The 26,731-nt window shown below is 38.8% G+C and overlaps 1 protein-coding gene across 1 annotated transcript in view; it reads left to right on the top strand.

The window, feature by feature from the left end:
* Window positions 1-24,257, top strand: part of LOC126248452 (glycosyltransferase-like protein gnt14) — a 154,802-nt gene extending 130,545 nt beyond the window's left edge. Inside the window, exons 6-7 of the mRNA XM_049949443.1 lie at window positions 13,539-13,586; window positions 24,168-24,257. Coding sequence (XP_049805400.1) covers window positions 13,539-13,586; window positions 24,168-24,205 — 86 coding nt within the window. The 3' untranslated portion in view covers window positions 24,206-24,257. The remainder of the gene's footprint in view (window positions 1-13,538; window positions 13,587-24,167) is intronic.
* Window positions 24,258-26,731: the final 2,474 nt, after the last annotated feature.

The raw sequence follows: 26,731 nt of genomic DNA, 5'->3' as shown, positions 1-26,731 counted from the left end.
GATTCATCAATTTCTTCTCTGCTTGCCTTACTAAAATGTTTTATGAAGGCCTTATAAACTGTCTTTGGCTCATTCAACAACATCATTCCATTTTCTTCTAGTGCTATATTTCTGCAGACTGGATACCCTCTTATGTTCACATTCTTTGTTTACAATATGCCAGGCTGTTTTGCTGATGTTATTGGGGAATTTTAAGGCTCTTTGTGTGATCTGATTTGCTTAGTTCTTTTTTTACTATTGGACATGCCTGGTTAAAACTATGCATAAATATTTCATAGAAAAGGCCCCATTTTTCATTTATATCCTGTGATCTGGATAATTTCTGCCCATATCTCTGTACAAGTTCCTTCTTAATGAGTAGGTCACTATGCAGAACTCTTTTTGGTCTGCATTAATCTCTATATATAGAGTTGTTATTTCAATAGTCCTTACCACTGTATCTGTCCTATCTACATTTCCACCAACATGATCAATGCAGGATTGTTAGTTAGATGTTATTCTGGTTGTTTCCTCATTTGTTTTGATATGGTTATAGCAGTGCAACATGTCAAAGTGTGTAAGATAATTTAAATTATAGCTTAAAGAGTCTGTGTTTACATCTACTGTTATTAACCTGTTTTTTGTTTGTAGATAGTTTACGCAAAAGTTTTTGTAAGTGGCAAAAGAATTCTTCTATTATTTGCTGAGCTATACACGCAAATAATTATTATGTTGTTTTTGCCTACCTTCATTGTAACTATTGCTACTTCAAAGGCCATCTCCATTGCGAGATATCAACCTATTCAATGTTTTTGCAATGAATGTTATTTCTGACATAAGTACCCATACCACCACCTTTGTGTATCTTTGTGTAGTGTGCACCCACAATTTGATAATTGTTCAACTTAAAACTACAACCCTCTTTGCCCTTATACAAAGTCCATTCACAATATATATGTGTGATTTACTTCCTGTTTCATCAGTAATGGACTGGACATTCTGGAACATTGTTTTACACTTTTTATCTTTCTTGATGTTGTCGGTAAATCTTTTGCCTTTGTGTGTGCACACAGAAGGTCTATTTACACTAAAAAAGGGATGTCAGTCTCACTCAAAAACTAAATTTTGCTTAATTTTTAGCACAGAATATGCTTGCCCTCACAGTTCAGATGTAGTCCATTTTTAGTTGCATGCTCTAATCTAATGTGCCTGTATCTAAAGGTAAACATTTTTCATATCTCAAGCATAATGATTTAATTCTGGCATATGTTTCTCTTATCTATTTGTCAACACACAAGCTGTACATTAAATCACATAGATGTGGGATGGTAGGAACAACAATGTTTTTTTAATTTGTTTCATTGTACAGACTTAGACAGATCTCCAATACATGTATCACCTTCATTACAAACAACATTATTTGTACCTATTATAGAGACAACAAAGTCATTGTCATGCAACATTTTGCTCTCTAAAGTTGAGTCTTCTCTGATGTTTTTCGTCCTTGCTCCTGGCTTCCCGGTGCTGCTTTATTGGATTTTATGAATTACACTTAGTAGAGTATCAGCTAATATTCTTCCATGACTATCAGCAAGAAAAAGTACATTGCACTGTACGTAAGATTTTTGAGTGGAGTTGCCATTGCTTTCATGTTGTTTATAAGGTTTGTTAAGTCTTTCTCCCACCTGATCCTACAGGATGACTCCTTTTAGTCATTGAGGATTGGCTTTTGTTGCATGGTTTGCTATTTTTTGGTCACTGGCAGTCAATTTCTGTTGCATTCTTCTCATGTTGACTGGTTTGTTTTTCTGTTCACACACTGTTTACAAAGTTTGTCATCCATATTGCACTCAATAGTACCAGTCAACAGTACACGGTACCTGTAGTTATCTGCAGATATAATTTCATTTGCTATGTTTGACACCCATTTGACACTGTCTTTGTGCTTCTCATAACTCATCAGATTCCCATTTTGTGGCTTACTTTGTGATGGTTCACCTTCTTTTAGTTCTTCATTTGTTGTCCTTGGTGTCGACGTACTGTGTTGCTACACTGGCTGAAAAATGGGGTGTGGAAGTACAACACTGACTAATTTAAATGATGTAGCCAATAGGTGCACATTTGCGTTTCACAGTACATTACTTCCACTGTTTACAAACCCCCAATAATAGACAGTTACGTTGCCAGTGCACTATTGTTTAACTTTTGATAAGCCTCATTAATAGGTTGCAGGCAAACATCCACATACTGCTGCAATAGTTTACTGTTGAACATTTACAAGCAGTAAATACCTAACCACATAGTTCACAGTTCTTGAAGAATAAAAAGGTACGTTTAGAACAGACACTGTCATTGTTTTAACTCATGGCCTAATTGTGTTACACTTATTTCACAGATGCATTGTTGTTGATCTAACCAATACAGGTTCCTCGTCTGAAACCCGGCCGTGGACTGACTGTCTCAGTAACAAAAAACAGGCCCTCATATATCCTCACAATAACATGTGCTGAAACCACACATTGATTGAAGTTAAATTTACAGAAATTACAATTAAACTCATTCAGTTAACTGAACACATTGAAAAATTGGTTGTTTCTAACAGTTTTTTCTACTACAAGAATTAGGCCAAATTATTTGTTTAAATCATGAAATTAACCAATATTGATATGCAAACAATACTTTTGACAAAACTGTTAATTACTTTGGAATTAATTAACGGCTGGCTTTGCTAATATGCTTTCGAATATAGCCAAATAGATTCTTCAAGAATACTATTAGTTATTCCTCCAGATGTTTACAGTTAGTACAGAATTTATATTTGTTTATAAGTCAACAATAGAGTTTAAGTTATGAAACAATTACTGATTTCACTCTATAACAAAAGATACTAACTAGGCATACTCAAAATTAATTAGAAAACCAATTACATACATAAAACTAAACACAAAATTAGATGTGGTGTTACACTCCTGGAAATTGAAATAAGAACACCGTGAATTCATTGTCCCAGGAAGGGGAAACTTTATTGACACATTCCTGGGGTCAGATACATCACATGATCACACTGACAGAACCACAGGCACATAGACACAGGCAACAGAGCATGCACAATGTCGGCACTAGTACAGTGTATATCCACCTTTCGCAGCAATGCAGGCTGCTATTCTCCCATGGAGACGATCGTAGAGATGCTGGATGTAGTCCTGTGGAACGGCTTGCCATGCCATTTCCACCTGGCGCCTCAGTTGGACCAGCGTTCATGCTGGACATGCAGACCGCGTGAGACGACGCTTCATCCAGTCCCAAACATGCTCAATGGGGGACAGATCCGGAGATCTTGCTGGCCAGGGTAGTTGACTTACACCTTCTAGAGCACGTTGGGTGGCACGGGATACATGCAGACGTGCATTGTCCTGTTGGAACAGCAAGTTCCCTTGCCGGTCTAGGAATGGTAGAACGATGGGTTCGATGACGGTTTGGATGTACCGTGCACTATTCAGTGTCCCCTCGACGATCACCAGTGGTGTACGGCCAGTGTAGGAGATCGCTCCCCACACCATGATGCCGGGTGTTGGCCCTGTGTGCCTCGGTCGTATGCAGTCCTGATTGTGGCGCTCACCTGCACGGCGCCAAACACGCATACGACCATCATTGGCACCAAGGCAGAAGAGACTCTCATCGCTGAAGACGACACGTCTCCATTCGTCCCTCCATTCACGCCTGTCGCGACACCACTGGAGGCGGGCTGCACGATGTTGGGGCGTGAGCGGAAGACGGCCTAACGGTGTGCGGGACCGTAGCCCAGCTTCATGGAGACGGTTGCGAATGGTCCTCGCCGATACCCCAGGAGCAACAGTGTCCCTAATTTGCTGGGAAGTGGCGGTGCGGTCCCCTACGGCACTGCGTAGGATCCTACGGTCTTGGCGTGCATCCGTGCGTCGCTGTGGTCCGGTCCCAGGTCGACGGGCACGTGCACCTTCCGCCGACCACTGGCGACAACATCGATGTACTGTGGAGACCTCACGCCCCACGTGTTGAGCAATTCTGCGGTACGTCCACCCGGCCTCCCGCATGCCCACTATACGCCCTCGCTCAAAGTCCGTCAACTGCACATACGGTTCACGTCCACGCTGTCGCGGCATGCTACCAGTGTTAAAGACTGCGATGGAGCTCCGTATGCCACGGCAATCTGGCTGACACTGACGGCGGCGGTGCACAAATGCTGCGCAGCTAGCGCCATTCGACGGCCAACACCGCGGTTCCTGGTGTGTCCGCTGTGCCGTGCGTGTGATCATTGCTTGTACAGCCGTCTCGCAGTGTCCGGAGCAAGTATGGTGGGTCTGACACACTGGTGTCAATGTGTTCTTTTTTCCATTTCCAGGAGTGTATATTCTTTGAAACTGAGGGCCAATCTTCCTTTTTTTATGAAAATGCATATTATACTCATGTATGTTACTGGCAATGAATTCAAAAATGAAAAAAAGAGGCAGCTGGAAAAACAAGACGGAAGTACAAGTATCCCAGCTTGCTTTGTCACAACTTGATTTGTTGTTTGGAATATGGTGCAGCTTCCTCACCTCAGAATTTTTATTTGGTAGATGCAAAATATCACACCTTACAATGTCCACAATTTTTTGTAAACTTGAAATGAGTTGTTTTTCTCCACTTTTACAACTTTCACAATTTCCTTTTTTTCACTGCAGAACTGCAACTCTTATTCATCTGGTTGCTATACATCACTGCACTTGATGCCATCTTGGAAGCTGTGGTATCCTTTATTCTTCAAAACTGGCTTACATATTCCTTGCTGAATGTGGTTGTGTATTGTCCTAGTAAAACATGGCATGTGGTGTGGCCTGAAAGATAAACCACCCCATGCTCTAAAATCTCCCCCTGTAGTATTTGCTATTCAGATCTCCCCTCCCTCAATATGTTTGGGTTGATATCACATGTTGTGTCCATTGACACCCCAAGCTATAGTCATTTTAAAATTAACTCGTACACGGTTTTGCCTCCCAGTAAGTAGACCCCATGGTGGTATCTTACATAAATGATAATACTGTAGGACAGGTTGAAGCCAGAAAATCTGATAATATTAAATGCAGGAACCCTTTTTCCACTTAGGCTCTATTTATTTAGGCATCTTCTTTGTTATTCAACTCGTGAAGCTTTTCTGAACCACTGTCTGGCATTTACATTAAATAAGACATACCTTTTGATCCATAGTCAGAAGATACTCCAGGATATAAAATATGCCAGAAAAACAACAATGAACAATAATTTTTTACAATGAAAAATATACTAATGCACCTTCCACAGATCCCAAGTGAAATGATGTCATGGATGTTAAATGAGTAAAACGAAAGAAAAATGCCTTATTTGGGCTCAACACTTGATAGTAGCTTACAGAACCAAAAGAAGTTTTATGACAAAGGAGAGGTCTAAATAAATGCAGCCTCAGTGGGATAATGCCACCTATGTTTAATGAGGAACTGTGCTGTGGTGTCCCTTACAAAGAAGATAAAACTATTACATTTTATCACTCAACTTGCCACTGATGAAGTCATTTTTCCACTGCAGCCAGCATCATATGTTTTACCGGAAAAATGGAAGCTGACACTGGCGTGCATACCACCAGGCCTGCCTGCTGCAGATGACACCAGCCAGTCATTGCAGTCTGGCCTACACCTGTTCCAGAACTTAGATTTAATAGAAGACTGTGGATGACACTGTATGGTCCACTACAGTCACATAGACAGGATGGAGAACATCCCACACTATGGCCATGTTCTACTATCTTTTACTTACTGTTTACTGCCTGCAACTACCTGATAATGATACTGCCTAAATAAATCTACGAATTACGAAAAGTGGGGGATATAATGCATCTGTTTATTTAGTATGCCAGTCAGTGTGGCTCCAACTCGTGGCAGGTGATATGAGTGTGTCTACAGAGCAGCAAGTTATCTGTGTATCCTTTTCTGTTTTTTCCACGTAGTGTATTTATTAAAGTTCATGTGTGTTTTTGTGTTTTAGGGGTTTAATCTCATGTTTTTGTAAGCATAAATTCATTTAGTCTCTAACACTGTAGTTGCTCACTGAACAACCAGCTACGTAGTTTATTAATGCATCAGCATCCACTGGTGGCAGATCAGGGGGGTAGCAAGTCACACATCTAGTATTGTCTGCTTTTACAGTTCACTTCTTCAGTTAGTCTTGCTAGGATGGATAGGATGTGTGCATGCTGTGTACAGATGCAGAAGGAGCTGTTCGCAGTTTATTAAGAGCTGAATGCTCTTTTAATTATGCTCAGTCACCTTCAGACTGCTGCCTGAGAGTGTGGCAGTGGTGGAGAAGTGTGGGACATCTCAGGTGTCACTTGCTTTGCCCACAGGCTTGGCTTCCAAGGTATCTCCTAGCACACCCAATGCTGTAGATCAGCCCTCACAGCAGGGTGAGTGGCAGATGGTAACACATTCATGTTGCTCGAGGCAGGAGGCCAATGTGGAGACTGGCTGCCTCGCCTTGGCCATTCACCCTGAGAGTGGACAGGTGGCCACTCCTTCAGCAGGGTCCGAGCAGGCACATAGGGGAAGAGGTTTACTGGTTATTGGGAGCTCCAATGTTAGGCGCATCGTGGACCCTCTTAGGCAGATATCATTGAGGACTGGAAATAAAGCCAATGTGCACTTGGCATGTCTGCCAGAGGCCTCATCCGAGATGTGGAGCAGCCTTGCCTGTGGCTATTGAGTGTGCAGGGTGCAGTTGTCTGCAAGTTGTGGCTCACGCCAGCACCAACGACATCTGTCCCATGGGTTCTGAGGTGATTCTCAATTTGTGTAGGCAACTGGCAGATTTGGTGAAAACTGTTGGCCTTGCACACAGGATGCCAGCTGAGCTCTCAATTTGCATCATCATTCCCAGAGTTGATCGGGGTCCTTTGGTTTGGAGCCAGATGGAGGGTCTCAGCCAAAGGGTTTGTCAACTCTGTGATGATCTCGGCTGCAGATTTACAGACCTACTCTATCATATGCGGTTTGCAGGACTCTCCTTGATAGGTCCAGGGTACACTACACAAATGAAGCAGGTACTCGGGTAGCAGAGTACTTGTGGAGTGCACAGGTGGTAGTTTTAGCTGCTCTACTGAACACTTGCCAGTCGATTCACAGCAAGGGAAGTCAAACGTTGTTCAGAATAAAAACACTTTCACTGTCAGAATTTTATCAGTAAACTGTCAAAATATTTGTAATAAAGTTCCTGAATTTACTACCCTCCAGGAAAGTTCCGGCACTCAAATTATCCCTGGGACCGAGAGCTGAAACCCAAAGAGGAAAGCTCTGAGGTATTTAGCAAGTCGTGGAATGTATATCAGAAAGACAGATTAGAGACCATTGGAGGGGAAGTGTCCATTGCAGTTGACAAAATATTGTCTTTATTGAGGTTGAACAGAAGTCATCTGGTCACGTATAGCAGGTGTAGGTGAAACTAAGTTAATTGTTGGATGTTTTTACCGGCCACCCAATTCTGCTGTGACAGTTCTAGAGTCATTCAAAGAAAGTCTACAGTCAATAGTGCATAAATACCCAGGTCATGCAATACTAGTTGGAGGCGACTTGAACATACTGAGTATCTGAGTATAGACTGGGATGTTAGGGATTCATTGGGAGAGAGGGTTGTACAGACACAGTCATGTGAAATATTTTTCAACACATTTTATGAAAATTGTCCTGAACAGCAAGGTCAGCAGCCCACACACAATGGAAATATCTTAGACCTTGTAGCTACAAATAGGCTGGACCTTATCAACAATGTCGGTATAGAAACAAGGATTAGTGATCATGAAGTCAGTACACCATCTATGATTATGAAAGTTAATAAATCAGTCAAGAAGGCTAGGGGAGTGTTTCTGCTAGATAGAGCGGATAAGCAGTTATTAACATCTCAGTTAGACAGTGAATTAGTTCCAGTAAGGTGGATGTAGAGGTATTATGGAGAAAGTCCAAGCAGATTGTAAATCATGGTCTGGAGAGTTACATGCCTAGTAAGTGGGTAATGGATGGAAAAAACCCACCATGGTTGAATAACAAAATTGAGCAAATGCTGAGAAAGCAGAGGCTGCTGCACTCTAAGTCCAAAAGGAGATTCACAGATGATGACAAGTGAAGGTTAATAGAGATTTGTGCATCTGTGAAATTATCTATGCACGAGGCACACAGCAGCTACCACAGTTACACCTTAGCAAAAGAACCAGCAGAGGACTTGAAAAAATTCTGGTCATACGTAAAGTCGCTAAGTTGGTCTCAGGCCTCCATTCAGTCTCTTGTTGACCAGTCTGCTGTGGCAGTTGAAGATAGCAAAACGAAAGCTGATGTTTTAAATTTCATGTTCAAGAAATCATTCACACAGCAGAACTGTACAGACATACTGTCATTTGACCATCAGGCAGACTCCCATGTGGATCACATAGAAATAAGCATACCTGGGATAGATAAACAACTGAAAGATTTGAAATCAAATAAATCACCAGGTCTGGGTGGAATACCAGTTCGATTTTACAAAGGGTACTCTATGGCATTGGCCCATTACCTAGTTTACATTTCTTGTGAATTTCTCATTCAGCACAAAGTCTCAAGCGTCTGGAAAAAAGAGCAGATGACTCCAGTATATAAGAAAAGTAAAAGAACAGACCCTCAGTATTACAAACCAATATCCCTAACTTCTGCTAACTGCAGAATCCTTGAACATCTTCTCAGTTTGAATATAATAAACTTTCATGAGATTGAGAAGCTTATGTCCACACATCATGGTTTTAGAAAGCATCACGCATATGAAACTCGGCTTACCCTTTCCTCACATGGTATACTGAGAACTATGGATGAAGGGCAACAGGCATGTTCCTTATTTCTAGATTTCCAGCAAGCACTTGACACAGTGTCCCATTGCCGGCTGTTAACAAAGGTACAAACATGTGGAATAAGTTGGCAGATATGTGAGCGGCATGAAGACTTCTTAAATAATAGAGTCCAGTATATTGTCCTTGTTGGCAAGTGTTCATCATAGACAAGGGTATCATCAGGAGCACCCCAGGGAAGTATGATAGCACCCCTGTTCATCTCTATATACATAAAAGACTTGGCGGACAGGGTGGGCGGCAGTCTGCGGTTGTTTGCTGATGATGCCAAGGTGCCAAAGTAGAGCGGCTGTAGGAAGGTACAAGACCACTTAGACAAAATTTCCAGTTAGTGTGATGAATTGCAGCTAGCCATAAATGTAGAAAAATGTAAGTTAATGCGGATGAGTAAGAAGAACAAACCTGGAATGTTCGGATACATTATTACTGTTGTCCTGCTTGACACAGTCAATTCCTTTACGTATATGGGCATAATGTTGCAAAGCTATACGAGGTGGAATGAGAATGTGAAAACTGTGTTAGGGAAGGCAAATGGTTGATTTCAGTTTACTGGGAGAATTCTTGGAAACACTGGTCCATTTGTAAAGGAGACCACATATAGGACACTGGTGCAACCTATTCTTGAGCACTGCTTGAGTTTTTGGGGTCTGTATCAGGTTGGATTGGAGGAAGACATTGGAGTAGTTCAGAGGCAGGTGACTAGATTTGCTACCGGTAGGTTCGAACAACATGTAAGTGTTGCAGAGATGCTTCATGATCTCAAATGGGAATCCCTCGAGGTAAGGCGAGGTTCTTTTCGAGAAAAACTATTAAGAAAAGTTATATAACCGGTATTTGAAGCTGACTGCCAAATGATTCTACTGCCACCAGCATACATCATGCATAAGGACAATGAAGATAAGATACAAGAAAATAGGGCCCATACAGAGGTGAACAAACAGTTGTTTTTCCCTCTCTCTATTTGCGAGTGGAATAGGAGGGGAAATGACAAGTAGTAATACAGGGTGCCCTCCACCACGCACCGTACAGTGGCTGTCTGTGTAGATACAGATGTAGAAGAAGCATGCTAAATTCTGTAATGCCAGAACAATGTTCTCTTAGTTGTTCAGCCAACATGTTTTTCTTCCTGCTGTAACTTCTGATATTGTCCTGAGGTGACAGACTGTTTCTTTGTGTGTCATTGATTACGTCGTATTTTTATGTAGCCTCATCAGTAAACTGCATTAACATACATGCATTCTGACTGGTATTTATCCTATGAAAATTTCTATTTGGGTAGCAATTTCTGAAATGTGAAGATCTTATGCACGTTATGGGTGAAATGAGTGCAAGCTTCCAGCATACATGTAATGTTTGCTATACACATGATCATAGAACATACAAACGTGCTGATAGTCATTGCATTTTGAAAATATGAATTGTGTATTGTTGTTCTGTGATACTCTACCTTGATGTATGTGAGATAGCTCATTCTACAATAACAAGAGATGACAATCTTCTTATGGGAACTTAGTGGACTGGTTACCGTGCATTCGACAGCTCATCCTATGATGACTTCCTGGCAAGTCACAGTCACATACTTCCTCAGTTCTTCTCCTATGGAATTAGTAAGGACAGTGGACAAAAAACTGGTCATCCACAGGAGACGACATACTAATATGATTTAACACTACATATAAACTTGAAAATGCATCTGTTTGACAAAATAAAGTTTCCTCAGTTGTGCTGTATCCAACTGAAGCCAATCATTTATGATTAGGTTTTGTAGTGTGAAATTGTTGGGATGTTGACTGCTATATTTCACCCATTGGTCCCAATAGTCCCAGACATTATTGGACCATCTGAGGTACTACACAGTGCCTGTGTCTTCAATAATGAATGTGTGTGTGCAGCTGTGTGAACACAACCGTTGTCATCGTGGAAGATAGGAGTGTCTACAAAATTTTGATGATGTAGAAGAAATCACAACACTTGGTCACTGAGAATGTTGAAATAAACAACCCAGTTTAGTGAATGAGTGGTCCTAAGTTGTTGTACAGAAAGAAAACCTAAAACATCATGTAACTACCTCTGGTCTGATCTACACCCTCCACATACTGTGTGCTAAACCCATTAGGCTATTTGTGCATTTGGCAAATTGCATTATTTGAAAATATGCAAAATTGTCCCTTAATGGACCACACTAAACATGGCCTGTTGGAGACTTGTAGCTTTGCGTGACGCTGTGGGCAGTGGCATTTTGGAAGGTACCCAAGTCTTGAATGTCAGCTGCATGCAGAGCCTTTACTAGTATTGGTTTGGAAACTGGTTTAGATGGACCTATATTCATTGACAATAGTAATTTGTGTGTGCTTTGAAACCTACTGTTATTTACAAGGCATAACACTTGCCTTCAGTCCCTATTAGGATATTTTTACAAGCAGTGTTCTTACACCATCGTGCATGGCTGCCAGTGGTACATCATTACTTATAGACACCTCGGACAGCTCCTTGTTTTAGATGTAAATTCTAAGCAGATTATCAAGACTACTAAATCTGAGTACAGGAGAGTAGCCAATCAACCAAAAATTGAGTGTTTTAGAAAACTTCTCAAAGTTATGAATTGGAAAGATGTTTATAGTGCTCATGACATGAATGAAAAATATAACACATTCATGAACAATGTCAGTACCATGTTTGAAAACTGTTTTCCTCTAAAAGTTACCCAACTTAAACAGAAGTCTATAATAAAACCATGGATTACACAAATAATAAAGATTTCCTGTAAGACAAAAAGGAAAAATGTATCTCTCGACCAAGAATAGCTCCAATGCTGATGATTTAGCGAAATACAAGGAATACTGTAAAATATTAAAAAAATTAATTCAGACATCTAAACAAATGCACTACAAGAAGAAGATAGCAACTTCAGGGAACAAAATAAAAACAATAAGGGATATAGTGAAAGAGGAGACTAGTAGAACCAGAAAGGAACAGGAGAAAATAGCATTAAGGGTAGATGACACATTAGTAACCGATGGGCATAGTGTGCCAAATCTATTTAACAAGTACTTTATATCTGTTACTGATAGAATGGGATTGTCAGGCTCAGTAAATAATGCCCTTGAATATATGAAACTAGCCTTTACAAATAGCTTCAGGTACATGAATATGTCACTCACTTCACCAAAAGAAATAACTTCTATAATAAAATCTTTAAAAACAAAGCATTCTAGTGGTTACGATGAAACAGCAACAGAGTTAATTAAGGCATGTTCTTGTGAGTGTAGTACAATTCTAAGTTACTTGTGTAACCAGTCTATTATAACTGGGACATTTCCTGACTGGCTAAAATATGCAGGTGTTAAGCCTCTATTCAAGAAAGGGGATAAAGAGATACCATCAAAATACAGACCGATTTCACTTTTGTCAGCAAAACTAATCTAATCTAATCTAATCTAATCTAACTGTTGGTTTTGATACACCAACAAATTATGCAACTTCATTCAGGATGTGGTCATTGGCATGTCCAAGTGCAGTAGCTCATTTCTGCTATTTTATCATATCATCTCATCTAATTGCGCTCATTCCATGCAGTCGATTGGCACATTCACACCAGTTAACTGCCATGATCTACACCAGTGATATAGGTCATATTACTGCATGGTACCATGCACAGTGCTACAAAGTAACCAGTGTGATGTTTTAAGTGGTGGCTAGTATTTTGGCATGTGAGTTTAATATCTAATTTCTCTGCCTCGTACTGACTGGGTGTTGTGTGATGTACTTAGGTTAGTTTGGTTTAAGTAGTTCTAAGTTCTAGGGGACTGATGACCATAGCTGTTAAGTCCCATAGTGCTCAGAGCTATTTAATATCTAATGATCTAGATATTGGTAGATGCTATTGTATTAACTTCCTATTTTGCCACAGTACAGGCTATTTTCTGCCATGGTTGATTTTTCAGTGCAGATGGTCAGTGATAATCTGTCTTGTGAGTTGAGAAGTAACCACATGAATAACATGGATCAGTATCATATAGAGAATAAATGATTTTGGATGGTATATATGCTCGACAACAATAAGACACATAAATGTTATTCTTAACCAGCATTAAATTAATAAGTGATAGGCTCCCTTGCAGACCATTTACTCACTGTCATAATGAATGCTATCCAACTGTTAATTGCATCTTCTACAAACCAGTGTCTGCAACATATTGAACTGGTGGGACTAGTTTCATCATGACAAGGTATACGAAGTACACTATAGACAATGAAATCTGTTGAAGTCCAACAACTGGTTCACTTAAAATGTAATCTTGACCATCTGGCCACAATCAAATGCTCTTAAATCTTTTATTTTACCCAACCTGTACACACCTGTCACTAAGGCTATCATTTCAAAGTCTAAGAGAAAGATCCTAATATGTCATTCTAAAGTCTCTCTCTCTCTCTCTCTCTCTCTCTCTTGCTATTTGTGTGTGTGTGTGTGTGTGTGTGTGTGTGAGTGAGAGAGAGAGAGAGAGAGTGTGTGTGTGTGTGTGTGTGTGTGTGTGTAATATTGGGGACATCTTCAATTAAACTGTGTGCAAGATTTCATGTTTAGTTCTAACTTTTAAGGGTTTCATGTACTAGTTGATTCTCAAATAATAAATTTCTTTTTTCACAGAGATCGTCTACATTGCCGAAGTAGAACGGAGACAGATATCGCTAACTAGTGAGTATACATTACTTTCAATTTTTATTCCATTTGGTATTTGATTGAGTATAAAATGTTTGTTTACTCATAAGATGCACATTCTTCTTTAATAATTCAAGATAACAAACTGTTTAAAGTAATCATTTGTCTAACAGTCTATGAAACACATGTGCGTGCATGCCCTCATGCAAGCTCGCTCGCTCGCGTGCTCTCTCTCTCTCTCTCTCTCTCTCTCTCTCTCTCTCTCTCTAAGCCATTTTCGGTATCCTGCTGGATAGACAAAGTGTATGGTTTGTAGAAAAAGTCACCGTCTGGTGCAGCGAAGCTGCCTGTGGATGTACATCATTGATGACACCGAGTGGAAGGAGCGAGTTACTTCAATATCCAAGCTGTGAGCCTAATAAGACCTTTTGTTTTGATCAAAACTTATCTAGTACAATCTGCTAAAATGTAAGCAAAGGAAATTCAAAGGCTACAACTGGGTCATAAACAGCTCTACTAAAAGTTTCATACAAGCAAACCAAACTGCATGCTCATTGCTACATGGACGTATTTTATCCACACAGTGAGCCACATCTCATTGGTGTTGTGATTCTTGTTAGCAGATTGGACAGCAATGCAGAGTATCTTTACCTTAACACTTTCTGTGCCATTTGAACCTATTCCATCTCTGGGTGGGGATACAAAAGTCTCCATATTTCTGGATTTTCGGAAGGCTTTTGGCACTGTACCACATGAGCGGCTCAAAGGGAAATTGCGTGCTTATCGAATATCGTCTCAGTTATGTGACTGGATTGGGATTTCCTGTCAGAGAGATCACAGCTCGTAGTAACTGACGGAAAGTCATAGAGTAAAACAGAAGTAATTTCTGGTGTTCACCAAGGTAGTGTTAGAGGCCCGTTGCTGTTCCTTATCTATATAAACGATTTGGGAGACAATCTGAGCAGCTGTCTTTGGTTGTTTTCAGATGATGCTGTCGTTTATTGACTAATAAAGTCATCAGAAGTTCAAAACAAACTGCAAAACGATTTGAAACAATATCTGAATGGTGTGAAAGGTGGCAGTTGACCCTAAAGAATGGAAAAGTGTGAGGTCATCCATATGAGTGCTAAAAGGAACTCATTAAACTTTGGTTACATGATAAATCAGTCTAATGTAAAAGCTGTAAATTCAACTAAATATCTAGGTATTACAATTACGAACAACTTCAATTGGAAGGAACACATAGAAAATGTTGTGGGAAAGGCTAACCAAAGACTGTGTTTTATTGGCAGGGCACTTAAAAAATGTAACAGACCTACTCAGGAGACTGTGTACACTACACTTGTCTGCCCTCTTTTAGAATACTGCTATGCAGTGTGGGATCCTTACCAGATAGGACTCACATTGAAAAAGTTCAAAGAAAGGCAGCATATTTTGTATTAGTGTGAAATATGGGAGAGAGTGTCACAGAAATGATACAGGATTTGGGCTGGAAATCATTAAAAAAAAAGACCTTTTTCGTTGTGGTGGAATCTTCTCACGAAATTCCAGTCACCAACTTTCTCCTCTGAATGCGAAAATATTTTGTTGACACTGACCTACATAGGGAGGAATGATCACCACGATAAAATAAGGGAAATTGGAGCTCGTACAAAAAAGATACAGGTGTTTATTCTTTCCACACGCTATAAGAGATTGGGATAATAGAGAATTGTGAAGGTGGTTCAATGAACCCTCTTCCAGGCATTTAAATGTGATTTGCAGAGTATCAATGTAGATGTAGATGCGGATGTAGGTGCAGATGTAGATCAGTACACCTAATTTGTATTCCATGACAAGCACTATATAACTTAATCACGCAATATCAGCTTTCACAGCTGGTACTCACCTCATTTAAAACTTCCAGGCTGATAGGCCATGGTTGACATACAAAACTTTTGCCTAATGTTTCCTCTCTGACTGTGGGAGATATCTTCAGAGGTAATGTGGCAAATATACGAGCAGTGTAGAGGGCATCACAGTTCATCACAAGACATTGACTGTGAGATTATCTCTGGTGATGCCAACATTCTCAACTGAACGTAATAAATTGTCACCTTATGTTGCAATGTTGACATGCAAATTTTATATAATTTATCATGTTCCTCTTTCTGTTAAAATTATTATGGTATTTATAAATCTTAATATCCTCTCTATAAATATGTGCATGATAATAACAAGGTTTTTGATATAATGCTCTATCAGTGACTTTCATTCCATGGTCACCTTCTTGATAAAAATGTTCCACCATGTATGATTTATCTGTATGTCCCAGGTGGCAGTTCCTCTTGTATTCAACCAGACAGGTATTAACACTTCTTTTTGTGGTACCGGTATAAACCAATCCACAGCTAAAAGGAATTTTATATACACCCAGTGAAGCCAAAGGATGTTGCATATCTTTTTCTGATCTCAAACATTCTTTTATATTCCTGGTAGATCTGAAGGTAGTTTCCACACCATATTTACTCCACACTTTCCCAATGTACTGTGTAATGGTACTGATGAATGGAAGGAAAACTTTTCCCTTTGGGCAGCCGTCATACCTCATCTATCCTGATTCTCTCCCTAGATTGAAGTTCTTGATCTATCTCTTGGTTAGAATAACCATTCCTCTTGAATGGTGACAGTAGATCTTCAAACTTGTCTTTTAAGTCAGTCAGTTCACAAATTTTGTGTGCCCTCTCTACCTCTTGAATCGTCTGGGTTGGCGGTTAAAATCTTTATGCAGGTAATGGTTAGTATGCATGGCTTTTCTGTATACCCTATGGCCTAACATCCTGCCCCTGGCTTGATAGCACACACATTCAAGAAATTCAGTTGGCCATTATTCTCAGTCTCCATACACAAATTGTATTTTCAGATTGATACTGCTGAGATGTATCAGTAAGGCATCCATTTCTGTACATTGTGTTCATACTACAAAAGTATCACTGATATAATGATAACACCTGGTTGGTCTTTTACTGGCAGTCTGAAAGTCCTGTTGTTCAAAGTTCTCCATATTCAAATTGGTCACAGCAAATTGGTCACAGCCAGACTAAGAGAACTGACCATAGCCACCCTGTCAATCTGTTCATAAAGATCATGTATTGAAAATAGAGCATGGTGATGCAGTGTCTGAATAATTCCACAATACCTGCTGGAAAAATAACCACTATACATGAGATATCTTCATTCACTGGAATTGAGGTAAATTATGACACATCAAAACTAATAAGGATATCACCTTGGTCCATGTGCATTTCTTTTAATTTTTGAATGAAATGATATAAATTCTTAATATGACTGTCAGTTCCACAAAATAAAGTTGCAGCAGTAAGGCAAGGCATTTAGGTATTAGTGGGTGGGAGACCCTATAGCACTCACAATAGGCCTGAAAGGAATCCGTGGTTTGTGCCCCTTGGGTAATCCATAGAGCCTAGGTGGTTTGGCTTGCAGAGTAACTTCTTAATGTCAGGGGAGAATGAAGATGCTTTAACCAATTGATTGGTGATCTTTAAAAACTTCTTAGTAGGATCCTTCTGAAGTTTGTCATAAATGGTGGGATCCATAATATTGTCGATCCTTTCATGATAGTCCTCGCTCCTCATCATTACTGTGGCATTATCCTCATCTGTCAGATCCCTGACTCAATATTTACTATAATATCCTCTGTGGGTACTTTAAAGCGCATCACAGAAAAATTGCTTCCTTTTGCTAGAAGAGAAATTTCAATTTCAGTTGAATCTTTACCAGACAGGTTAATAACAGTTCAAGAACTATCCACAATTGAAACTATTGACATGACACATTCTAAAATGATTTGAGATGTCAGTTTCCTATGTGCCAAAGCATACATTCTCTTCCTTTCCTGACCATCTAATCAGCTATCTTGGCAACTATTGAACATTAGAGGTCAGCATGACAGCTGAGAATTTTGTTTCCTGTTTCCCTGTTTTGTAAATACAGACTGAAATAATTTCCCTCGTAAATGATTATTGATATAAAAGTTCTCTGTAAACAATGCACCATTTACAGACATATATTTTGTAATGAATCATAGCTTATAAGTAGGACATTTTAGAGGCTATCTCCCATCATATTATGCATATTACCTGTGCCTTTCTATAGTATTGATAACCATTTGTAGATGGAAGCCCCTGTTGACAAGTGATGTAAATTTGTATCAGTGACTTGTCTGGGATACCATAGCCAATGAGAATTATACAAAGTGCATTCAATAAGTAATACAATACATTTTTTCTTGAAGCAGGTTGGTTTTATTCAGAATTCCAATACACAATATTATTCTCCACTCTTTTGGCCACAAACCACTATTTTTCAACATACGCTGAGGTGAGAAAAGTCATGGGATACTCCTAATAACATGTTGGACCTCCTTTGCCCAGTGTAGTCAGCAGCTTGATGTAGCGTGGACTCAAAAACTTGCTGGAAGATCCCTACAGAAATACTGAGTGATGCTGCCTCTGTAGTCGTCTATAGTTGTGAAAGTGTTGCCAGTGCAACACTTTGTGTGCAAACTGACCTCTTGACTATGTCCCATAAATATTTTATGGGATTCCTGTCAGGTGATCCAGGTGGCAAAATAATTCACTTGAATTGTCCAGAATGTTCAAAACAATCATGAACAGTTGTGGCCCAGTGAAAATTCCATCATTGTTTGGGAAGGTGAAGTCCATGAATGGCTAAAAATGGTCTCGAAGTATCCAAACATAACCATTTCCAGTCAATGATCAGATCAGTTGGACCATAGGATCCAGTCCATTCCCTGTAAACACAGCCCACACCATTATGGGGCAACCATCAACTTGAATAGTGTCTTGTTGACAACTTGGGTATGTGACTTCGTGGGGTCTGTGTCATGTTCAGACCATCAGCTCTTACCAGTCATGACTCATTTGACCAGGTCACGGTTTCCCAGTCATCTAGGATCCAAGTGATATGTTTACGAGCCCAAGAGAGGCACTGCAGGTGATGTCGTGCTATTAGCAAATGCACTTCCGTTGGTCATCTGCTGCCATAGCCCTTTAACATCACATTTTGCTGCACTGTCTTATGGGATCCATGTGTCGCATGTCCCACATTGATCCATACAGTTATTTCCTGCAGTCTTGCTTGTCTGTAAGTACTGACAACTCTACATAAATGCTGCTCTTTTCAGTCATTAAGTGGAGGCCATCAGCCATTGCACTGTCTGTGGTGAGAGGTAATGAGTGAAATTCGTTGTTTACAGCACATTCTCGACACTGTGAATCTCAGAATATTGAATTCCCTGATTATTTCCTAAATATAATGTCCCATGTGCCTCACTCCAATGACCATTTCCTGTTCAAAGTCTGTTGATTCCCGTTGAACGGCCATAGTCATGTCGTAGACCATTTCACATGGATCACTTGAGTACAGTGACAGCTCCACCAATGCGATTCTGTTTTATACCTTATGTACACAATATTACCACAATCTGTATATATGCTTATGGCTACCACATGACTTTGATCACTTCAGTGTAATCTTCATTGAAACACACTGGCCTTACACCACATTACTGGGGCCATGGTGCACATGGTACCACTCTAATGGTTGATGACAAGAGTAATGTGTTGCTACATCAATATTCTCCTCGTCATCCTAGTACTGCTTCCTGTGGAGTGCATCTTTCGCTGGGCCAAATTCATTGCTCTTTAAGGTTTTGTGTTAGACAGCAAGGAACCCACAGTGCTGACACCCTTGAGTACGTCAACTGGTGGATGAGTGTGTCAGTACTACCAACAGAGATGTAGCAAAGTGTCTGATTATGATCCATTGATCACCTCTTATGAGAGTGTTTGCATGTTCCAACATTGCAAGAGTCGCAGCTGTGTGCGGTCAGCCATCATGCAGAAGATGGGACAGGTTTGCACGAATTTGTTCTCATGATGACAGATGCCTTCCCAATGTTTCTCCATGCTTCTGTTCCCTTCCAGTTCAGATTCTGATTCAGATTCCTTAATTGCTGTTGACCACATGCAGTGAAATAGGCTTTATAATGATGTCTAGCTACATACAAAGTTACTATATTAGTTAGTGTTTGCATTACAAGTACAAATTATTTATGCTATAGTAATCAGTTGTACAGTATTGCAATCGTAGACTTAAAACTCAATTTCTATGTTACAAGTATCCAAGAATTCTGTAAGACTGTAGTATGGATTGTCAATTGACCATTTGTGCAGTTTACTTTTACGATTATTGAAAGGTGTATTGACTGCAGTATGTGGTAATTTGTTAAATAATTTCAAACAGTTCACTTTGGGAGAGTAGCCTGTTTTTGTCGGTCTATGTCTAGGAATGTCAATACTCTATTTGTTTTTCATGTCATGAAAGTGTATGTTCTCTCTGGCATTAAATTTGGTTCTGTTCTTTTTATCATATATCAGTGATGTGTGTGTGTGTGTATAATCACTGTCATTATTTCCATTATGATGAATAAGGGACGGCAGTGTTCCCGTGGACCAACCTTGCACATTATTCATAGCACCTTTTTCTACATCAGTGGTACATCACTGACATGATATGAGTGGCCCCATAGTAACAGCCCATAAGATATATGAGACCGAAAAAGTCCAAAGTAAGCTGCTCTGAGATATTTGTTACTAACTAGCTCATATATTTTCCAGATTAGATAGGACACCCTTGATAACTTTTTGCAGACATGGTTGATATGAGGTTGCCAGTTAAGTTTGAAATCAATGTGTATTCCAAGCAGTTTTACGAATTTTGATTCTACCTTGTTAGCCAGTCCCAACTGCAGATGATGAGTTTTCTCTGAATTACATAGAAGTTTGTTAGCCAAGAACCAGTTTAGTGTTACGGTGAGTGTGCCCTGTGATTTCTGGTGTAGCTTTGAGAAATCTCAATCTCTGCTGGTTAAGGTTGTATCATCCGCATAGGAGATAACTGACTCAGGCCCAATATAAGATGGCAAATCATTAATTGCAACAATGAAGGAGAAAGGACCAAGGACAGAGCCCTGAGGTACACAAGTTGTGGCATTATTCATGGAAGAGTGTTGACACAAATTGTCTCCTGTTATGTAGATAAGAGTTGATTATTTCTAACTCTCAATTATTTATATCATAATACTTTATTTTGGCTAGTAGGATATAAAAAGGGGATACAATCAAATGCCTTGCTCAGATCACAAAGTTCAAGTGATACTGTTTGTTTGTTTTCAAATGCTGTTAATGTCTGATTAACTATTTCAAGGACTGCAGAGGTGGTATTTTCCCTTGTCAAAAACCATGCTGTCTATTATGGAGAAGGTCATACTTTTCAAAATAGTTACTTAGCTGTTTGTGGTCTATAGTTTTTAGGGAGGTGTTTTTCCTCCTTTTTGTATATAGGTATAACTTTGGAAATTTTGAGCTGATCAGGGAAAACTCCAACTTCTAGGCATTTATTCATAATAAAAGATAGTGGACTGCAAATGAAGTGTGTTGTCCTATTTATTGTGTTGTTAGATAGCCAGTAGTAGGCCATACTTTTCGAGTTTGATAATTTTCTAACAATATTTATTATATCTGTGGGTGTGACAGGGTCCCAGCGAAATTCATGGCTTTTAGGTAGCTGATCAGCAAGTATATCAATTGCTAGTATGTCTGACTGTTTAATTTTTGATTTTAATTTATTTAATGTGGTTGTAAAATAATTATTGATCTCTTCTGGCTCAAGTAGAACATCCTGTGTTTGGGTAGAGGTATGTTCTTGTTTTATAATATCCTAAGCAGCCTTGCATTTGTTTGGGGCTCCTTCTATGTAATTTTCATAGGCCATTTGTTTGCTAAGGTTAAGGTTGGCATTGTTATGTTTTTTATATGTCAGGTAGTCTTTATAATAAGTATCATTTTGTTCTGTCACACATTTGCCGTTGTTTTTAAATGTCTTGTACAGTTAAAGCATCTTATTCCGAATATTAGCAAGGTCATCAGCGTAACATTTAAGCTTTTTTCATTTTCTATTTGGTTTAGTACTGTTTCTTTTCATTGGTGAACAAGAGTACCATAAGTCAGTATGTGTCTTAATGAAATTATTAAATAGAGTTTCAACAGTTGATTGATCTGTGTCATATTCATAAACAAAGCCCCAATCTACCTTTCTGAGGGAGCCTGTGAATAACTTGATATATTCCTCTTTCTGACCTCTAACCCATGTCATGCTTGGTTTCTTATTTGCAACCTTATAATTATTATCTGACTGTGTATACTGGTGTGTTGGGAGTAGAGGATCATTATCTGCCAAACATTCATCTGCAATGCTTACACTATATAGGTTTCTTGAAAAATTAACTATAATATTGTCCAAACAGGCATATCTACATTTTGGGCTATTGTTAGTATAACATAGATTTAGTGATCTGAGTGGGTTTAAGAATGTTTTTGGGCTGAGTTCCTGTGTGTGTAGTAAGTCAATGTTAAAATCACCACATATTGCTACATTTGTTTTGAGTTTTAAGATTTTTCTTATCATTTGTTCAAACTTTTCAAAAAATAAGTTAACACCACCGTTTGGTGATCTATACTAGCTAACAATTACAATATTTTGGTGTATCACTCTTATACAAGTAAATTTGCTATTTAATTCTCAGGACTATGAACTTACATATATTTTAGAGAATTGTGTACATTGTCTGATAAATATTGCAGCCCCCTCCATTTTCTCTGTTGTTTCTACACATTATAGCTGCCAGAATGTACTTGTTAGGTATGAACAAATCTACTTGATATTCTGTAAGCCAATGTTCTGAAACACACAGTACATCACATTTTTTTTCTTTCTTTCTTTTTTTTTTCAAAAATATTCGAACTCTTAACAGCTTGTTCCTAATGCTGCAAATGTTGACTTGCAGGATGGCAAGTGGGCCTACTTTACATCTATTTTGTTCCCTCTCTGAGCCATTAAGTTCTTATTTTTTACTTTTGTGTGTTTTAATTTCCTTTTTGGGAAGCTTGTCATTATTTTTGGACCAAATCCTGTAAGATTTGGTCCATTTTAGCAGTTTACCTGTGAAGGAGCACCCAGCGCAATTATAGGCATAATAATGATTTTCTTTTTTTTGCGAAAGATTTCTTCTTTAGCCTGGTTTATATCTGTGATAAGTTCCCTTTCGCCATGCTGATTCAGGTGCATACCATGTGTAGTGAAACTGATCCTTTCATAGCCATTACTATCTAATAATTTTACGTTTATAAATTTAGCTCAAAAATATCCCAGTTTATCATTAGTTTGCCTAATTTGTGTATTGACACATGACCAATCAGACAGGTCATACCTGAGTGGTAGAGTGGCTACAGTAACATTAGTGAAGTGTAAGTATTGTGTTCCTAAGATCAGTTTCTGAATGAATCAGTTGGCATTGTTTTTGTTTACATCGTTTGCACCTCCAATCAGCACTACACAGGCCTTTTTTGTGAGTTTGGAGCATTCATTGTTTATACCAGCAGTAACTGTGTTGAAATTTGGCCCTGGTTTTACTTCACTGTAAATACTTACACTGTTCTCAGCCTGCATTGACATTAGATTTGAGATGTTTCACGCATGGCTGTCCCCAAATAATTTCACCTCGTGTTTCTACGGACACTGCTGCACTTTCACATCAGACGTCTTGTATTCATTAGCAATAGAGTGCTGATCAATCTTTTTTTCACACAGTATTTCGTAACATTCTTCAAAATCTAGTGTGATGATTTATTGGTCACAGTTATTTTGCTTACCCTTTTGATTTTCTCCTGCATAATACTTGAGGAGACGCTGTTTTTCGCTCAGTGCCATGTATCCATACTTGAGGTGTGAAAGTCATTTGGATGGGATTCTTTTCCACATAGTCTATTTTCTGTCACTGTATTTTTCACTGAGAGCAATGTACCTATTGTTTAAAGCATTGATATCACTCTGAAGCATTTTTATTGTTTCGTCTTTGTCCCTAACAGCGTTTGTGATTTCTCGTTCATGTATTTCCATGCCGCAGGTACGGCATATCCAAGTGAAGTAGTTTGTTACAAATTCTACACACACTTCTGAGCATTTCTCGTGGAACCAGCATCGACACTCTGCGCACTGAACTCCTTTTATCACCTTCTTAGCACACGCTTTACAGTTATTTTCACTTTTAATTGCATTTTTGCCCTGGCGGTTTTCACTAACAACATTAACCGGCACCATCTTGAACATTCTGCAAACACGTGTGAATATCTGCGATGCTCTTGTTTTCCACCCTAAGCAACTAAGTGACAGCTCTCTGCTTGGAATTCACCTCCATTACAAACACCATTTTGAAGGATGCATATAGCACTGCCATCTATTGGAATTTAATGAAACTATAGTAGCCAAATCTGGAGTATTCCACAATGTCCCACAACAAATTCAGCATTTTTGCAGCTGAAATTTCAAAAGTTAACTTCTCTACTGTTAACAATTTTTAGAGTAAATGAGAAAGTATTCGTGTCTGTTCTGTATGTTATGTATTTTGATGTTTATGTGAAGTGAAGCAAAATTTATATTCAATTATGAATTCATAATAACTAATCTTCTTTATTGCAGCAGTGACCATAAGGCGAGTAAGAAGACGACGACGTTAAATTATATGTGACAATATCTGCAGTGTTGCAGTATTGATGATATATTATGAAGAATACATGTAAAAATTTTTTTTTTCAAGTGTGAAAGTAAACTTTTAAATATATATCTGTATAACTGTCATTAAGATTAGTTTTCAGTTGAATAATTTAAGACCATTATGTATCCCATTTAGTAAGTGTATTGTCGTGATGTGCCTTAATATGCACATACGTACTTTTTATGTGCTGTACATGTATTTTTCAAATATAATAAATGTAACATTTTTGTAATACTGCATATTGTGTTATAAAATGTCCTCTAGTAAAACCTATACTGCTGTGATTATTGGTATATGTAAGGCTCATCCATAGGGAAATTTAGAACTAAAACAATAGATGTAGACAGAGAATATGAGCCCACATCACAAATCTCTCTTAATGTCTTTAAAACGTATGTTCTTAGATACAAATGACAACTAAGTTATGAGTATTTTCAATATCTTAGCCTGAAGAAAATGTTCCAGAAAAGAAGGAAAAAAATGGGCACAGATATTCAAAATTGGAAGATGTATAAACACAAAATTTCATCATTTTTACAAAGTCATTTAAGTAGGATGCTTAAGGCACCATGCATTCAGCTACCAAGTTTCAACCACTTTTAAGGGGCAAAACAGATTTCTATTCATTTTTTAGTGAAATATCAATCAATATTAAAAATTCAAAGTGCTTACATTGCAACACAAGAAATTACCTGTTCTGTCACTACAGAGAATCCCAGGAGGAATGGTTTATACTCTGGGATATGGCAGGAATGATCACTTGAAGCAAAAAACTTCATATGGACATATGCCCTATTCAGAATGGTTTCTGAGGACCATGTCTAATGAACATGGTTAGTTCTTTTATGTATTATTGAGCAAATTGTCAGGTATTAACCAAATACATGTGTAAAACATGCACTTTACAAAGTATCAATTGAAATACACTATTTTTAAAATATTCACATTTAAGCATTACCATACTCATCACATTACAGCTGTTGTACAGTTCACAATAATTTTCAAATATCCCACTGTCAGTTACACTGCAGTCTGAGTGCCTCTGCAGGTTGCATAATTAGGGCAACAACATCCATGATGTGGCCTAGTAGTTCATCTCACATTTGTACACTTTCCATTTATACACCTAAGACCTCATCCAAGCCCATAACCAAAATTTGAATGGCATAAGGTCTGGCTAACTTGGTGGCCAGTTAATTGTACTACCATGACCAGTCTAGTGATTAGAGCAAGTGTGGTTAAGATGTTCCTCACATATGTGGAAAAATGTGGAGGAACTCCATCTTACATTGCAGTCTACATGACGAAAGGAATGTGCTTACGGTGTTGAATGGCTGAGTTTTCCGAAAAAATGCAAGTAATTCTGTCCTGTCATTCACTCTTCTAAAACAACTGGACCTATCAACATATCACCAGTCATGCTGCATCATATATTGATTGGAAAATGAACATAGAAATTGGTTTCCACTGTAACATTTGGATTATCCTGCAACTTTCAATGATCATTACATGTGTTGTTGATTACATTCCATGTAAACATGGCTTCATCAGTGAAAAGTATTAATGGAAGCAAATGATAATTGTCATTTAATCAGTGGCAAAATTGAAGAAATGTGGCATTGTCGCCAATGTGAAGATTGTGTACATACTGTATGTGGAATGTGTACAAGTTGTCCACATGTAATGTCAGCCATAAATGTGTTTTTGGGACATGATACCAGCAAAAATCAGTGTGTGCTATTAATAATACAATGCTGCACCATTTCAACAATGTGTTGCTGTTCCTTGTTACAGCAGTGGACAGACAAATCAATTTTCCATACATAAATGTCAGTACTGCCTTGTAATCATCAGCCAGCTTGCAAAGTTAGTTCCTAACCAAGCATTGAAAATGGTATATTGTGGAGCAATTTACACCTTTCTCAATTGTGGAATTGAACTTTGGGGCTGTGCAGTTGATGTACACATAAAGAGAATACTGTTGTTACAGAAAATTGCAATAAGGCTTATACATGGGGTTGGACCAAACACATTCATGTAGTTAAGTGTTTGTGCAGCACGTATACCTAACAATACATTCTCTGTATCAAACAATGGAAACTCCAGTTAGGAATACCAACAAAGTAAGAAAACACAGATTGTTTCTTACTGTAAAGAAGACACATCAAGTTGCAGACAGCAAGCAAGCAAGCAAGCAAGCATGCAAGCAAGCAAACCTCACACACACATGACCATCAAGTCCAGCATCTTCGGTCAGAATACATCATCACGTGGGATGCAAGCAGCAATCTGGAGGGGTTGGAGAAAGGGAAGGGGAACGGATAGTGGTATACGGATGGCAGGAGATTACAAACTCTGCCTGGTGGAACGTGCAGAGATTAGACTGCCAACAGGCCCAACATCAGGAGGTTGTGGGGCATGGAGGTGGGGGAAAAAAGGAGAGTAGTGGGGAAAGATGGGCAGATGTATTGGCAGAGGGCTGCAAAAA

Source organism: Schistocerca nitens, chromosome 3 (genome assembly GCF_023898315.1).
Source record: "Schistocerca nitens isolate TAMUIC-IGC-003100 chromosome 3, iqSchNite1.1, whole genome shotgun sequence".
Classification (NCBI taxonomy): Eukaryota; Metazoa; Arthropoda; class Insecta; order Orthoptera; family Acrididae; genus Schistocerca; species Schistocerca nitens.
The sequence above is the reverse complement of the archived record's forward strand: the minus strand, read 5'-3'. Positions and strand labels throughout refer to the sequence as shown.